Source organism: Balaenoptera physalus (assembly GCF_965194825.1).
Source record: "Balaenoptera physalus genome assembly, chromosome: 2".
Classification (NCBI taxonomy): domain Eukaryota; kingdom Metazoa; phylum Chordata; class Mammalia; order Artiodactyla; family Balaenopteridae; genus Balaenoptera; species Balaenoptera physalus.
The window spans coordinates 11,860,805-11,875,920 of record NC_138883.1 but is presented as its reverse complement, the minus strand read 5'-3'; the positions used below and the strand labels follow the sequence as shown (position 1 = coordinate 11,875,920).

The 15,116-nt window shown below is 44.1% G+C and overlaps 1 protein-coding gene and 1 pseudogene across 8 annotated transcripts in view; both read left to right on the top strand.

Annotated features, from left to right (window-relative positions):
* The first annotated feature begins 977 nt into the window (after nt 1-977).
* LOC309655077 (serine/threonine-protein phosphatase PP1-gamma catalytic subunit B-like) lies at nt 978-12,199 on the top strand (annotated as a pseudogene). Its single transcript has 2 exons — nt 978-5,283; nt 6,465-12,199. The product of its transcript is annotated as a serine/threonine-protein phosphatase PP1-gamma catalytic subunit B-like (transcript).
* Nucleotides 12,200-12,308: 109 nt separating this feature from the next.
* Nucleotides 12,309-15,116, top strand: part of GOLGA5 (golgin A5) — a 51,216-nt gene continuing 48,408 nt past the window's right edge. For all 7 annotated transcript variants that reach the window (XR_014260612.1, XR_014260613.1, XR_014260614.1 and 4 more), the window contains exons 1-2: nt 12,309-12,576; nt 14,539-15,115. Coding sequence is in view for 3 of the 7 variants with exons in the window: in XM_082449915.1 (XP_082306041.1) it covers nt 14,569-15,115 (547 nt within the window). In the remaining 4 variants the exon portion in view is untranslated. The remainder of the gene's footprint in view (nt 12,577-14,538; nt 15,116) is intronic.

Genomic DNA, 15,116 nt, shown 5'->3' with positions numbered 1-15,116 from the left:
TCACCCCAAAAGAAAACCTTATACCCAATCAACAGTCACTCCCCACTCCCCTAACCCCTGGCAGCCACCAAATCTCCTCTTTGTCTTTATCGATTTACCTACTCCGGATATTTTGTATATATGCAATCATGCCCTCTCCCACAATTTGAAGCAGTCGATCACTTCCTCTTCCTTTCAACGTTTTCTTCACGAGGCTTCCAAGATCCCCACACTTCCTGGTTTCCCTTAACCTGATCTCTGAACATTGGTGGGTCCAGGGCTTAGTCCTGTACCTCTCCTTCTCTCTGTCCCCACTCACTCCCTGGCTGACTCACCCAGTCACATGGTTTTAAGTTCCATCCATGTGCTGATGGCCCCAAGCTTTTCTCTCCAGCCAGGACTCTCCCCAGAACTCCAGACTCACACATCCCATTGCCTACCTGACATCTCCACTCGGCATGTCATACTTGTCCTAATCAAGTCTGAGCTCCTGACCTTCCCCACCAAGCCTGCTCTTCCTGATTCATGTCAAGTCCTCCTTCCGGGTCCTCCAGCAGAAAACCTTGAAGTTTTCATCCTTGACACTGCTCTTTCTTTCATACCCTACATTTGACCTGTCAGCAAAATCCTATGGGTTCTCTTCAGAACAGATCCAGAATCTGACCACTTCCATCACCTCCACAGCTATCATTCTGGGGCAGGCGCTCTCCTTTTTCACCAGGGTTATTGCAATCACCCGATAACTGTTGTCCTACTCCTGTCCTTGGACCCCTTCAATCCATTCTCAACACATCATCCAGAGGGATGTATTAGTCAGGGTTCTCTAGAGAAACAGTATGTATGTATGGTAAGGATATGGAATTGGCTATTGGCTCATGCAGTTATGAAGGCTCTGAAGTCCCGTGATCGGCTATCCGCAAGCTGAGACCCAGGAAAGCCAATGGTGTGGTTGCAGTCTGAAGGTCTGAGAACTAGGAGAGCCAATGGTGTGAGTCTCAGCCTAGACAGTCATGCAGAAAGCGAATTCTCCCTTCCTCTGCCTTTTTGCTCTCTTCAGGCCCTCAGTGGATTGGCTGATACCCATTCACATTGGGGAGGGCAATCTGCTATACTCAGTCTACTGATTTAAATGCTAATCTCATCCGGAAACATCCTCCCAGACACACTCCGAAATAATGTTGAGCCGGATATCTGGGCATGCCCAGACCCAGTCACGTGGACACATAAAATGTATATCACGTTGCTAAACATGAGTTAAAGCAATTCTCTGCTGGAAACCTTCTAATGGCTTTCTAACACTTCCAGCATAAAATGCAGAATCCTCCACATGGCCTAGAAGGACTCATATTATCTGACCCCTGACTGCTTCTCCACCCTCACCTCCAGCCACTCTGCCCCTTCTGCTCTTACAGTCCTGGCCCCCTTTGCCCCTGATTTCCAGGTCCCAACACTCACACTCCCCTCTGGCTGGAGCACTCTTCCTCCCCCTTGCCCCATGTCCTCTGGGCTCACTCTTTTACCTCCTTCAAGTCTTTACAGAGGTGTCAGCTTTTCATTCAGCCTTCCTGACTATGCTATTGAAAATTGCAGTTTCCACCTGGAACACTGCCCCCTCCTTCCCTGCTTTGTATTCTCTCATAGCACTTACCACCATCTCAGATGCCAGAATTTGACTTATTTTATCTGTCTCCTCTCATTAGAATATAAGCTCCACAGGAACAGGGATCTTTGTTTTGGTCCCTTTTGTTTCTATCCCCAGCACCTGGATTTGTACTTAGCGCATAGTAAATGCTTAATAAATATTTGTTGAATCAATCAATGAATGAATTTTCCAGAAGATAGTTTAAAGAAAGAAAAAGGGTTTGTACTGATCAGGAGAAAAATTCCTTATTGTTCATAGAAAGGAGAAACCTTTCAAGGATCCCACTTTCCCCAAGTCTCTGCCTTAGAATCTCACACGTATCCTTTTAAGAGAGTGGCATGGTCTTGTGAATTCAGTCCTAGACCTGTCTGCTCCTACCCACTGACAAGGTGGACATAAGACTGGTCACACCATGCGCGGGGGCTACAGGATTGAGTAGATTGAGGTATGTTCACACACCCAGACTTACTCACTAATTCACTAATTCATTCATTCCTCCGGCCTCCCTTGCAGGACTTACTACCTTGTTTGTAATTGTCAGTTTTCTTATCTATCCACACAGACTTTGAGCTCTTTGAGAGCAGACACTCTATCTGTCTCCTTAACGCCTAGCTGTGCCTGGCACAGACTAGACAACTCAACAAAATGGAAAGAGTGGGTGAATGGAAAACAGTGGCCAGAGTGAAAGAAGGCCAGCAGCTGGGGAATTCACGAGGATTGTCTTCAGAATGGGGAGGCACCTGTCTGGATGGAGCAGAGGGTACCTGTTGGGGGAATAACATTTGATGGGTGACGCTGGGCACTGAGTCCCTGCTAGGCTGCCACAGTTCCCTAATTAGGGGAGAACAGACCAGTCGGGAGGGACATGAGTTGAAACAAGCACACATTTATTTGGCTGCCTCCTATGTGGCTTCACACAGCTACCCCACCTGCATTCAGATGACGGATCCCCTAATCATGATTAACAGTCAGTTTACGCGGGACTGATGTCAATGACCCAGGAGTGCCCCTTCCTGGGCCCCGTCACTAGACTCAGGCACACTTCTCTCCTCCTTCTGCCCTCCGTGACCGGGGAGCCCCACCATTATCCCTCCTTCCTGAGACTCTCACCTCCTTCTTGGCCTCCTGAGGAAAGGGGACTGGGTTGGCCCTGCCCCTTGGCCACGCCACCAAAGTCACACCTGATTGCAAAGATGATGTCTCCCCTGAGGGGTGATGAAGACCCCTCCTCTCGGGCCTGAGGAACTCCACCAGGCTTTTTTATGCTTGCATGCTGGAATGCCTCCAGCATTTCAGTAGAATGTTCCACCCCCATGTTTCTGGGGTCCTTGAAAACCAAGTAGGGGAACTACTTGAGATGAGTTTTGGGAGGAAAGAGGTAGATTGGCCTTGTGGGTTAGGCAGGCTGGACCAAGGAGGGGTCCAGGAGGTCCATGGCAAGAGCCATGCCTTCATTTTGGGTGGAACAAGGACTTTGGATGTGGATTATGGATGGAGAAGAAGAAGCAGAAGGTCATGCAGGGGGAAACTCAAAGAGACATAAAAATCATACCTACCATTTATTATGCACCTGTTGTGTGCCAGGTATTGTGCTGGATGCCTACATATGCAATAGATTCTTTCTGAGGTACCTACCTATCTCGTGGAACCAGCTTCTCTAATCCACAGGGTGGGACCACTGCATTCATTCATTTAACAAAATACGTATGCACCTACCAAGTAGTAAGCCCTGTCCTAGGTGCTAGGTACACAAGAGAAAGACAGATGTGGTCTATGCCTTCATGGAGGGGAGATGCACACTAAGTAAATAAACAAATAAAACTACATTATACAGATTATTATAAATTTGCATAATTATAATTGCACAAATTATAATTATACAAAATAAAATTGTATAATTATAAATATTATAAAGGAAAAGAATGAGGTATCGTGTGGAGCAGGACAGGACCTAGTTGACTCAGGGTGGCCAGGGAAACCTCCAGAGGGGGAGAATTTTATACCAAGGCCTGAATGATGGGAAGGGACTGGCCGTGTGAATTGGGAATTGTGGGTGATGATGGGGTGGGGAATGTGTGGAGGGGCAATTTCCAAGACAGTGGGAACATCAAGGCCAATGTTCTTGAGGGTGGGATGACTGGACGCTGTGAGTCTGAGGGACAGCTGTTCCAGATGGAGCTGGTGTGGACAGCCTGAGCCAGATCCTGCAGGGCCCTGTGGGCCACAGTAGGGAGGCCGGGTTTCATTTTAATTTTAATTTTTTTTTTTTTGGTCCTGCCTGGCAGCACGTGGGATCTTAGTTCCCTTACCAGGGATGGAACAGTGCCCTCTATATTGGAAGTGCAGAGTCTTAACCAGTGGACCTCCAGGGAAATCCCCCGGGTTTCATTTTATACACTGTTATTTGATGTGTTAATTTAAAAAGTATATAGATTATTGAATCATACAATTTTAAAATATTTTGATAACTGTATTTCAATATTTCCACTATAATTTCTTTTGCCATACTGTGCATATTATTTTATGGTTTAAAAACACAATTCTGCCTCATGGTTCCAGTGGGGAGAGAAAGAGGAAGCAGGGGAGCAGGCCGTTAGGGGGGACCCACCAACAGTTTCTGCTACCACCGCTGGGGCCGCCTCTGTGCTCTTGGCCGGGGGAAAGGAGCTGTGAATCCCGGGTGCAGGGCCGCACCTGCGGGAGGGCGGGCAGCGGGACGGCGATGGCAGATACGAATAAACTCATCCTCAACAGCCTCATCCAGTGGCTGTTGGAGGTTAGAGGGTCCAAGCCAGGCAAGCATGTCCAGCTACAAGAGAATGACATCAGAGAACTGTGCTTAACGTCCCAAGAGATCTTTCTCAGTCAGCCCATCCTACGAGAACTTGAAGCACCGCTAAAAATAGTGGTGGTACCCACAGGTAATACTATGATTTGCTTTGACTTTTGGAGTATGGTGGTTTCCCACCAGAAAGCAATTATCTATTTCTTGGGGACAGGGAGAAAAAGTCCTTAGAGAATATCTGCCTCTTATTGGCTAAAGAAAATCAAATATCCCGAGAATTTTTTTCTTCTCAGAGGAAACCACGAGTGTGTCAGTATCAATAGCATGTATGGAATTTTTTGATGAATGTAAAAGAAGATACAACATTACACTATGGAAAACTTTCATAGACTGCTTTAACTGTTTACTGATAGCAGCCATTGCGGATGAGAAAACATTCTGCTGTCATGGAGGTTTATCACCAGATCTTCAATCTATACAGCAGATTCCGAGAACTGTGCGGCCAACTGATATACCAGATTAAGGTCTTCTTTGTGATCTTTTGTGGTCTGACCCAGGTAAAGATGTCTTAGGCTGGGGTGAAAATGACAGAGGAGTTGTCCTTCACATTTGGTGCTGAAGTGGTTGCCAAATTTCTCCATCAGCATAATTTGGATCTTATATATACGTAGAGCCCATCAGGTGGTTGAAAATGGTATGAATTTTTTGCAAAGAGGCAGTTGGTCACTCTGTCTTCTGCAACTGATTATTGTGGAGAGTTTGACAATGGAGGAGCCATGCTGAGTGTGGACAAAGCACTAATTTGTTCTTTTCAGATTTTAAAGCCTGCAGAGAAAAAGAAGCGGAATGCCAGGAGCCCCTTTAACACCTCCAAGGGGTATGATCACAAAGCAAGGAAAGAAATAGGTGTCATTTTGACACTGCTTAATTGGGACTTGTAACATATAGTATATGATCTTCATTTTTTAAATCGTAACGTATATTGGTCAGCTTGCTCAAATAGTGTTTGTGGGCTTGCTCCTTCCATTTTTGACTTAATGAATGATATTTGCTAATTATAACAGCAAATAAAAGACTCTCCACTCCCAAGAAAAAAATGTTTTGTTTTGTTTTTTAATTCTCTGGATTTTTTTGCAAACAATTTTAATGATGGTATTAAAGCTGTACACCCCAGGACAGTTTATCTTGTCTAGGGGGTAAGTGTGCAACTGATTTATTTTAAATTCAGTACAACCCAAGAATAATGCAAATGCTTGTTTTCTTTAGGATATAAAGAGAGCCCTAGGGTGCTCAATCTGTACAAGTTATTGTCATAAAATGCGTACTGTTGATACAAACCACTGTGAACATATATTTTTAAAACTTTGTTTCAAAGGATTGCTTTTTTCTCTTACTGTCTTGTCATGTACAAACTAGTAACTTTCAACCTTGCCAGCATCACTGGTATGATGTATATTTAATTAAAGCACACTTTCCCCTACTATATACTTAAAATGATGATTAAAGCCATTATTTTATTTTACTTTATTTTTTTTAATAAATTTATTTATTTTATTTATTTATTTTTGGCTGCGTTGTGTCCTCCTTGCTGCACACTGGCTTTCTCTAGTTGCGGGAGCGGGGGCTAATCTTCGTTGCAGTTCATGGGCTCCAGGAGTTGTGGCACGCGAGCTCAGTAGTTGTGGCTCGCGGGCTCTAGAGCGCAGGCTCAGTAGTTGTGGTGCACAGGTTTAGTTGCTCTGTGGCACGTGGGATCTTCCCGGACCAGGGCTTGAACCCATGTCCCCTGCATTGGCAGGCGGATTCTTAACCACTGCGCCACCAGGGAAGCCCCAGAGCCATTATTTTAAATGTTTGTTAACTCTTTCCTAAAGCCAAAGTTTCTGTTGAAATACGTATTGACACTCCTCTAAGTATAAGGTGGCTTGGTTGTGTACACATGTTGCCTTCCTGGGGATGCAAAAACAGGTTTTTGAGTTTGAATAGCGATTAGTAACATAGTACTGCTTAAGCTATTAATGATTAAAGTTAATAACATTTTGTACAATTTCCATATAGCCTATTCATTAAATAATCTTTGTACCGTTACATCAGGCCTGAACCCGCTCATTCAGAAAGCTTTAAATTATAGAAACAATACTGTTCTTTATGAGTGACCAATTATGCTTTCTTTGGTCTACATTCTTTATTCTACAGTGAAATTGAGGCTTATAAGTCAAAACAAAGGAACTAACTTACTACCACTAGTTTATACAGAACTCAGGATATCTGTGACTTTTTAAAACTATCATCTGTTACAATGTTTCAACAGATGACCCTTTACAATACCATGTGGTGAAAATGAATTCAGACTTATTAAATGATGAACTTGTTAAAACACACACACCCACACACAATTCTGCAAAAGGGTCCATGGCACAAAGAAGATAAGATGTAGGTCAATTCCCTGCACCCAAGCTGGACTGGCCTTCCACAGGATCCCAGAATCTCAGAGTGAGGCTCTTAAAGAACACCCAGGGAACTTCCTGGCAGTCCAGTGGTTGGGACTTGGGGAGATTTCACTGCCTGGCCAGGTTCAATCCCTGGTCAGGGAACTAGGATCCCACAAGCCTTGTGGCTCACCCCCTGCAAAACAAAACAAAACAAAACAAAACAAACCCAGTACAGGGTGCAAAGAGTGCAAAGACATTTTAAACTCCCTAGTAGCTATATCAGGAGCTTCTTGGTAGGGCATGGGGAAAGACTGGGAGGGGCTCTGCATACCTTCTTCCCCGCCCCACACCCTCTTCGTCCACACTCTTCAATCAGGACTGCTTGACTTGGATGCATTTTATATATGGGGCATGGACATAAAGATTTCCTTTGAAGAAAGAAGCCTACGGTATAACAATCACTCACATACACCTTAAAAACCACTAACAACCCGTTTTACAGGTGAGGAAACAGGGGCCCTGAGAGAGAAATGGAATTGCCTATGATGCCAAAGCAAGGTGTGTGATGTTTGTTGACTCTCAGGCATCTGCTTTTTCCAGGACAGCACAAAGCCTCTCCTCCACCCAGCCCTGCTGCCAATGTTGGGTCATATGGGGGTTGGAGGTCTCTGAGCAGGGGCAATGACAGGCTGAGGATGTGGGGTGAATGGGGGCCTAGGAGGTTTCATCAGGGCTGCAGTGGCAGAGGGACTCATCTCTGGGAGCAGCTTAGCATTCCAGGTGACATGGAAAACACCAGAAATGGTCTGTCAATCTGGAGGTACTCCCAAACAGGTATGGGAACATGAAATTCCTGGGTGTCACCCAGCGTTGATTCATGGAAATACTACATTCTGTGCTCTATAAACAAAATGATCCAGCAATACTCATTTTACTCGTCAATCCAGATGTAATATACATACATACAAACATACAAGCGTACGTATATATTTTTAAGCATTAAGTGCCTCCTGCTGCTGGAAGCTAAAAATGCACAAAGAGGTTCACAATTTCATTCTTCAGAGTTGCTCAACAAGGAGTAGAATCACAGAAACCCGGAGTTGAAGAAACACAGGCATCTTCCAAAGAAGGTCACAAAATCCCTAGGGAAAGCCTGCAGGGCTAGGCAGGTGACATAAATGAAGGGCATCAGGCTATCTGAGAGGCAGGGCTGTGAAGACATGAGGAATGCATTCAGCCTCCAAGGGTGTTCAAAGTTAAAAAAGTTTTTTTATATTATTAACTTTCAAAAAATAACAGATTCTTATGGTACAGAGTTCAAAGGATACATACAAAAAAGGATTCATTGAAGAATAAACCTCCCTCTTACTCCTGTTGCCCAGCTGAATTCTCCAAGGAGGGAAAGAAAGTGTCCCTCAAGAGATAGACTCTAATCATCAAAGATATTTGTACACAAATGATAGCATATTACAAACACCAGTCTTTAATTTTTGGGGTTTTTTTTTAATGTATTTATGTTGCAATGCGTTTAAATTTATTTATTTATTTATATTTACTTTTGGCTGTGTTGGGTCTTCGTTTCTGTGCAAGGGCTTTCTCCAGTTGCGGCAAGCGGGGGCCACTCTTCATCGCGGTGCGCGGGCCTCTCACTATCGCGGCCTCTCTTGTTGTGGAGCACAGGCTCCAGACGCGCAGGCTCAGTAGCTGTGGCTCACGGGCTTAGTTGCTCCGTGGCATGTGGGATCTTCCCAGACCAGGGCTCGAACCCGTGTGCCCTGCGTTGGCAGGCAGATTCTTAACCACTGCGCCACCAGGGAAGCCCCAATTTTTGGTTTTTTAAAACATCAGATATTGTTAAGATCTTGGAGCTCTTTTCGTATCCTTGAATAAGAGCTTCTGTTTTTTTTAAACATCTGCATAGTACTTCATCGGATGAATGTACCAAGATGTTTAAATCAACGAACATTTAACTTGTTTCCAATATTTGCTATTATAAGCAATGCTGCAATTAATAACTTTGTATATGTGTGAGTATATCTGTAGGATAATTTCCTAAAAGTAAAATTACCTTCTCAGAGGGTATGTGTATTTTTTTTGAATTGTTTTCATTGAGATATAACATACATGAAATAAAGTTAACAGTTGTTAAGTACAGAGCTTATAAACTCTTACATATGTATCCACACCCATAATCAACACCAAAGTCAAGATATAGAACATTATCAGCACTCTAGGCGCCTCCATCTTGACCACTCCTAGTCAATATCTGGCCCCCCAAAGGTAACTACTATTATAACTTCTATAATCATAGATTAGCTTCACCTGTTCTTGACCTTCATATTAATGGAATTATACAGTATGTTGTCTTTTGAGACAAGCGTCTTTTTTTTTAATTGAAGTACAGTTGATTTACGATGTTATGTTAGTTTCTCATGTACAGAAAAGTGATTCAGTTATACATATATATATTCTTTTTCATGTTCTTTTCCCTTATGGTTTATTACAGGATATTAAATATAGTTCCCCGTGCTATACAATAGAACCTTGTTGTTTATCCATTCTACATATAATAGTTTGCATGTGCTAGTCCCAAACTCCCAATCCCACCCTCCCCCGCCCCTGGGACTAGCTTCTTTTAACTCAACAATATTTCTTTAATTCAAGTAAGCCTGATTCATCCATGTTGTTGCATGTATAGTTACTTGTTTTTCATTGTACGTGTCTTTTGATGGACACTTCACCTCCATTTCTCTTGAGTGGAACTGCTGTCTCATAGGGTAACCCTATGCTGGGCCATAGAGTAGGCCTATGTTTAGCTTTAAAGACAGAGCTCAAGTTTTCCAAAGTGGTTCTATCACTTACAGTTCTGTCAAAAATGCATGAGTGTCCTAGCGGCTCCACAAACTCATCATTACTTGGTATTTTTCATCTTTTTACATTTTAGCAATTCTGGTGGATGTGTAAAGGTATTTCATTGTGATTTTAATTTTTATTTCTCTGATGACTAATAGTGTTGAATACTTTTTCCTGTGCTTTGGCCAACTGGATATTTTCTCTTGTGAAATGCTTATATATTAGTCTATTTTTGTTGGGTTGATTGATATTTTTTTATTGATTTGTTGGAGAGCTTTATATATTCTATATATAAATCCTTTGTCAGATACATGTATTGTAAATATTATCTACCAGTCTTTGGCTTGCCTTTCACTTAATGAAAGCCTTGCAGGCTTTAATGTTGCTGTTGTTGTTGTTATTGTTGTTGTTGTTTTTGATGAAAAGAAATTCTTAATTTTAACAAAGTCCAAATTTCAATCTTTTCTTTTGTGGTTAGTATTTTTTGCGTGTGTCTTGTACAAGGCAAAGTTGTAACCTCTTTCTGTTGGCTGTGTTGTTTCTCTGGCTAATCCAGCCTGGCCCCGACGACTTCTGGGTAGTATGTCTCTATATGCTGACTCTCTCAGGGAGTATACATGGGAATTCTTGAAACATTGGGGTAGCCTGCCCACTGCCATTTTTTTTTTCATATGGGAGATCTGGCTCTGCTTCAACTTCTTTCATTCTCATCCCTTCACTGATTAACAATATTGTTTCTGTAGTCACACTGACGTAGGTTTGAATCCCAGATGTATTACCTACTTCCTGTGTGACCTTGGGAAAGTAACTAAACCTCTCTGAATCTCAGTGTCTCTATCTGTTAAATGGGGTATGTTTTAGATTTCATTAGGTAAGGCTGAATAAGAAACAATTTCAAATCTCTAAAAGCAAAGATTTCTTTTGCACTCATGTGACTTGTCAGGTGTGGGTTGCTTCACATATCTTTCCCTCCAGGACCCAGGCTGAGGGAGCAGCTCCATCTGGGACAGGCCATTCTCATGAGAGAGGGAAAAGATTAAGAGCGTTGGTAGGAATACATAATGGCTCTTAACACTATTGCTCAGATGTGGTGAAAGACACTTCTATTCACATTCTATTGGCCAAAGCAAGTCACGTGATCAAGCCTGACATCAGTAAGGCTGGAAAGGACACTCTTCCTACAGGATGCGTTGCAGTCACAAGGCAACAGGTGATGATGTATAATCCTTGCTGACCTGAAACAACTAGGCTGCCAGGTATTTCTCCAGCAAAGATGGGTTTATTTGGAATCAGCAGAGAATTGCAATTTGGGGTCTGCAACCATGGTGAGCCACATGTAAGTCCCCACACAGCAAGGGAAGGAAAATGCTGTAATAGAAAGGGAAAGGGGTTGGAAGGGCTATAGTAAACAAAGCGTCTACAGCTTTTCATTGGCTGATTTGTTGCTAGGATAGAAAAGGGGTCTTTCTACTTCTTGGGTGAGAGAGCTCTCCCTTCTGGTCTCCTGACTCTATTTAATTTAGGTTTCTGTTTCTTAATTTTTTACATCCTTAACAGGAGGAGTCACTAATAGCTGGGAACAACAATGCCACCTACCACAGGATAATAACAGTACCTTCCTTATGGCTGTTTTGAGAATTAAATGAGGTGAAGCACGTCCAGTGCTTAACACAGTATACTGCCCTTAATAAGTACACAATAACTATTAGAGGCTATTATTATTATCATTATTACTATTATTATTTCCTGGTGCTGCCGAAAGTTCTTCTGCTCACTGGACTGGTCTAAACCTGACTTGAGAGGAAAAAAGAAGGAGCTGTAATTACTCCCAATATTTAATTTGGAAACAATAAAACGTTGAGTCTAACGGCTCAAGCTTTGGAGTAATATGGACTCCTTACTAGGGCACATGATCTTAGACAAGTTACTTAACCTCTAGGGTCCTTGGGACTATGTTGTAGGCTTGTCATTAGGGACAAATTAAGTCAACCCTGTGCACAAAGTAGGTGCTGAGTATCTGTTGAGTTATTAAATGTGGATTTTAGACTTATTTCAAATATTCAGTGAACTGTATGCATAACATTACAATACAGCTGTATGGAAAGCCCTTTACTGGCCTTTTCCATCATTTGGGTCTCAGCTCAAATGTCACCTCCTCAGAGAGATACCTTCCCTGTCCACATCATTTAAAGTGCTTCCCTCACCTCCAGTCACTTCTCCCCATTATCTTGTATTTACAGCTCTGGTAAAGCTCTGAAATTGTCTTGTTCATTCAGTGGTTTATATAATATGTCTCTGCCACTAGTTCTTGTTTTCTGTACTCTCATCCCCCGTTGAGGATAGGCCTCAACATCCTCATTCGTAAAACTAGGCGAGCGGAGGAAGAATGGGGAAAGGTAAACACCGAGCGCTCCACCTGTGTCTCCGTCCTCCAATTCCTTCCGGCGGGGCACCGCCCCTGCCACCCACGTGGGCCGCCGTGGGGCACGCCCCCAGATGGGCGTGGCCTCCAATGTTGTGTCGGCCGCATGCGGGCCGCGGTCCTAGGGAGGCGAGCTACGTCACACGCACGCAGGCCCTGCCCCCGCCCTTGCTCGCCACAGGCGGGAAAAGGGAGTGGCCAGGCGCGAGGGCCCCGCAGCCGGCGGCGCTGCCGCCTGAGCCGCCTCCAGGTGGCTGCTCTAGTCTCTCGCCCGCTCAGGCAGCTCGGAAGCCACTCTGTTTTGGGGTCCTCGCCGCTCTTCCACGTCTCCCGGAAGAGTAACTGGGCCGTGGCTGATCGAGGGCCAGGTCTGCTCAACCTGGGCCCTCTCCCGGCCGGCTGCTGAGGACGGGCGGCCTGGGAGGGTGACCAGGCCGCGGTGCAGCCGCTCCAGAGTCCTCAGGTGAGGTGGCCGCGGGGGGCCGAGGGGTCCCCTTGGGGCATTAACGGCCTTAGAGGCGGGGGCGGCATCCCCTCAGCGGAGACCCTGATCTCTCCGCCCTGCCGGGGGCTCGGGAACAGGGCAGGGGAGCCCCCTTGGGCCTCCACGGACGTGGCTTAGTGCCCTCTCCTTTCCTCCCTCCCCCACCCCAGCCTGGTTTGGTCGCTCCTCCCCCTCCGGAGGCTCAGTGCAGTGGGTAGGGAGCGAAGTGGGGGTCTGTACTCGCCCACCTGGGATTGACAACAGAGTCCCTGGGACTGACCAGCTGATCCCCAGTCTCCCTTCCTCTGTGTTGACACTTGGCCTTCGTGCAGGCCCTGCCACCGCCATCGGCCGACCCATCCCCATCCTCATCCCTTGCGCTCTCACCCTCTCTCTCTTCAGCTCGGCGTGGGCCGTTTACTGGGCAGAATTTCTTGAGGGCTCTGTACCTCGGAAGTCTGCTAGAGTTGTTCTTTTGTCCGCGGGGCAAGTGCCTAGGGCCCATCTTAACATTTAATTGGGTACTCAATCTTAAGGCACAGGCTTTTGTTTTAAAGCCCTTTAAAACTTTACAATGAGAGGCAAGATATGTTAACAAGTATGTTTTGATTGTTTTATTAGGAGAGATCATTTGCTCCCTACTTATCATCAGTGTTTACTCAGGAACGATACATACTCTGTAGGGAGTTTTATATGTTATGGAGCATGTCACTTCCATTTTCATTGGATTTCACATAAGCTCTGTGAAATACACGGGCATGTAATCATCCCATTTTGTAAGGAACAGGTTTAGAGGGTGAGTTTCTTCTTGAGGTTGTTCAGATACTGGGAGGCTAGATGGGGAACTCAGGGGTTAAAAAGTGGGTTTGGCTGACTTAGATTTGCCTGTCTGAGCTGCTGTCTAAACTCTGGGATCTTTCTAAAGCTTTCCCCCCATTTTTTTGTGAAAAAAGGGTATTGCTACTTACCGCACAATGTGGTTGTGAAAATTATGTGTGCTAAAGATAATGTTTGCAGGGCACGTAACATAAAAATTAATTCCATTCCGCAGTATTTATGGGCGCCTACTGTGTGCTGAGAATTCATTGGTGAGCAAAACAGACATGGCGTTTATCCACCCACTCCCCGCCTCCCCTTCCCCGAGAGGGAGAGACAGGGGAAAAAAATACATATAAAACATGAAGGGATGTGAGGGAAAAGAATAGTGTGTGAACAGAGAATGATAGGACCTAATTTAGATGGGACAAAAGAGCTATTTTGGGGGCAGATGACGTTCAGGTGAAGACCAAGAACAAAAAAAAAGTTAACTGTGAAAGAGCGCTCCAGGCAGAAGGAACAATGTGCACATTCAAGAAATGGTTGTTGACTTTTTTATATGCTACTCTTCTATGTCATGGAAACTAGTTATTTCATCATCATCATTTTGATTTATTGTGGCACTGGATAAGTACCCAAATATATGCATCAAATGAATGTTTATGCAATCGTAATTGTTTTATTCTGAACTTAGCTTAATGTGCGTATAGTAGGTACTGAGAATCTAAATTATTGAAGGTATATTTTAGACGTGTATATGCACACCTAAATTATCCATGATAGTGCTGCAGTATTTACACTTTGTTGAAATAGGAATAACAGTAGTAGTGGTAGTTGTAATTATGGTAGCAACTACTCAAATGAGTGCCTACTGTGTGCTAGGCATTTTTCAAAGTGTTTTTTAATGTAGTATTTCATCTTAAAACCATCCTGTAAAGTAAGTACACTTATTTTCCTCATTTTCTAGGTGAAGTTTCTCAGTTTCAGTCAAGTAGTTTGCTTGAAGTTACATAGTAAGAGTCAGGGTCAGGCTTTCCAACCCAGGACTATCTGACTCTAGAGCCTGGTCTTAATCGCTGTGCTTTGCTGTTAAGCCACACTGATCATTTTATATCCTTTTTACAGGTTCACCAACAGGATTATTCTGCTGCCATCATGTCCTGGTTTGCTGATCTTGCTGGAAAGGCAGAAGATCTTTTAAACAGAGTTGATCAAGGGGCTGCAACAGCTCTCAGTAGAAAAGAGAACACCAGCAGCATTGTTTATAGCAAAAATACTGACTATGCTGAACTTCACCAGCAAAATACAGATTTGACTTATCAGACAGGACCTAAAGCGACTTACATTTCCTCAGCAGCTGATAATATTAGGAATCAAAAAGCCACCATCTTAGCTGGGACTGCAAATGTGAAACTAGGATCTAGGACATCGGTGGAGGCCTCCCATCCTGTTGAAAATGCATCTGTTCCTAGACCTTCATCCCAGTTTGTTCGAAGAAAAAAGTCAGAGCCTGATGATGAGCTGCTGTTTGATTTTCTCAATAGTTCACAGAAGGAGCCTACTGGGAAAGTGGAAATCAAAAAGGAAAGGGGCAAAACACCTGTCTTGCAGAGTTCTCGGACAACAAGCGACAGTTCTGTGAACACCAGTGTAACCGCCATCAAAACCAATGAAGAACATCCTTCTGGGAGCCAAAGCCACGG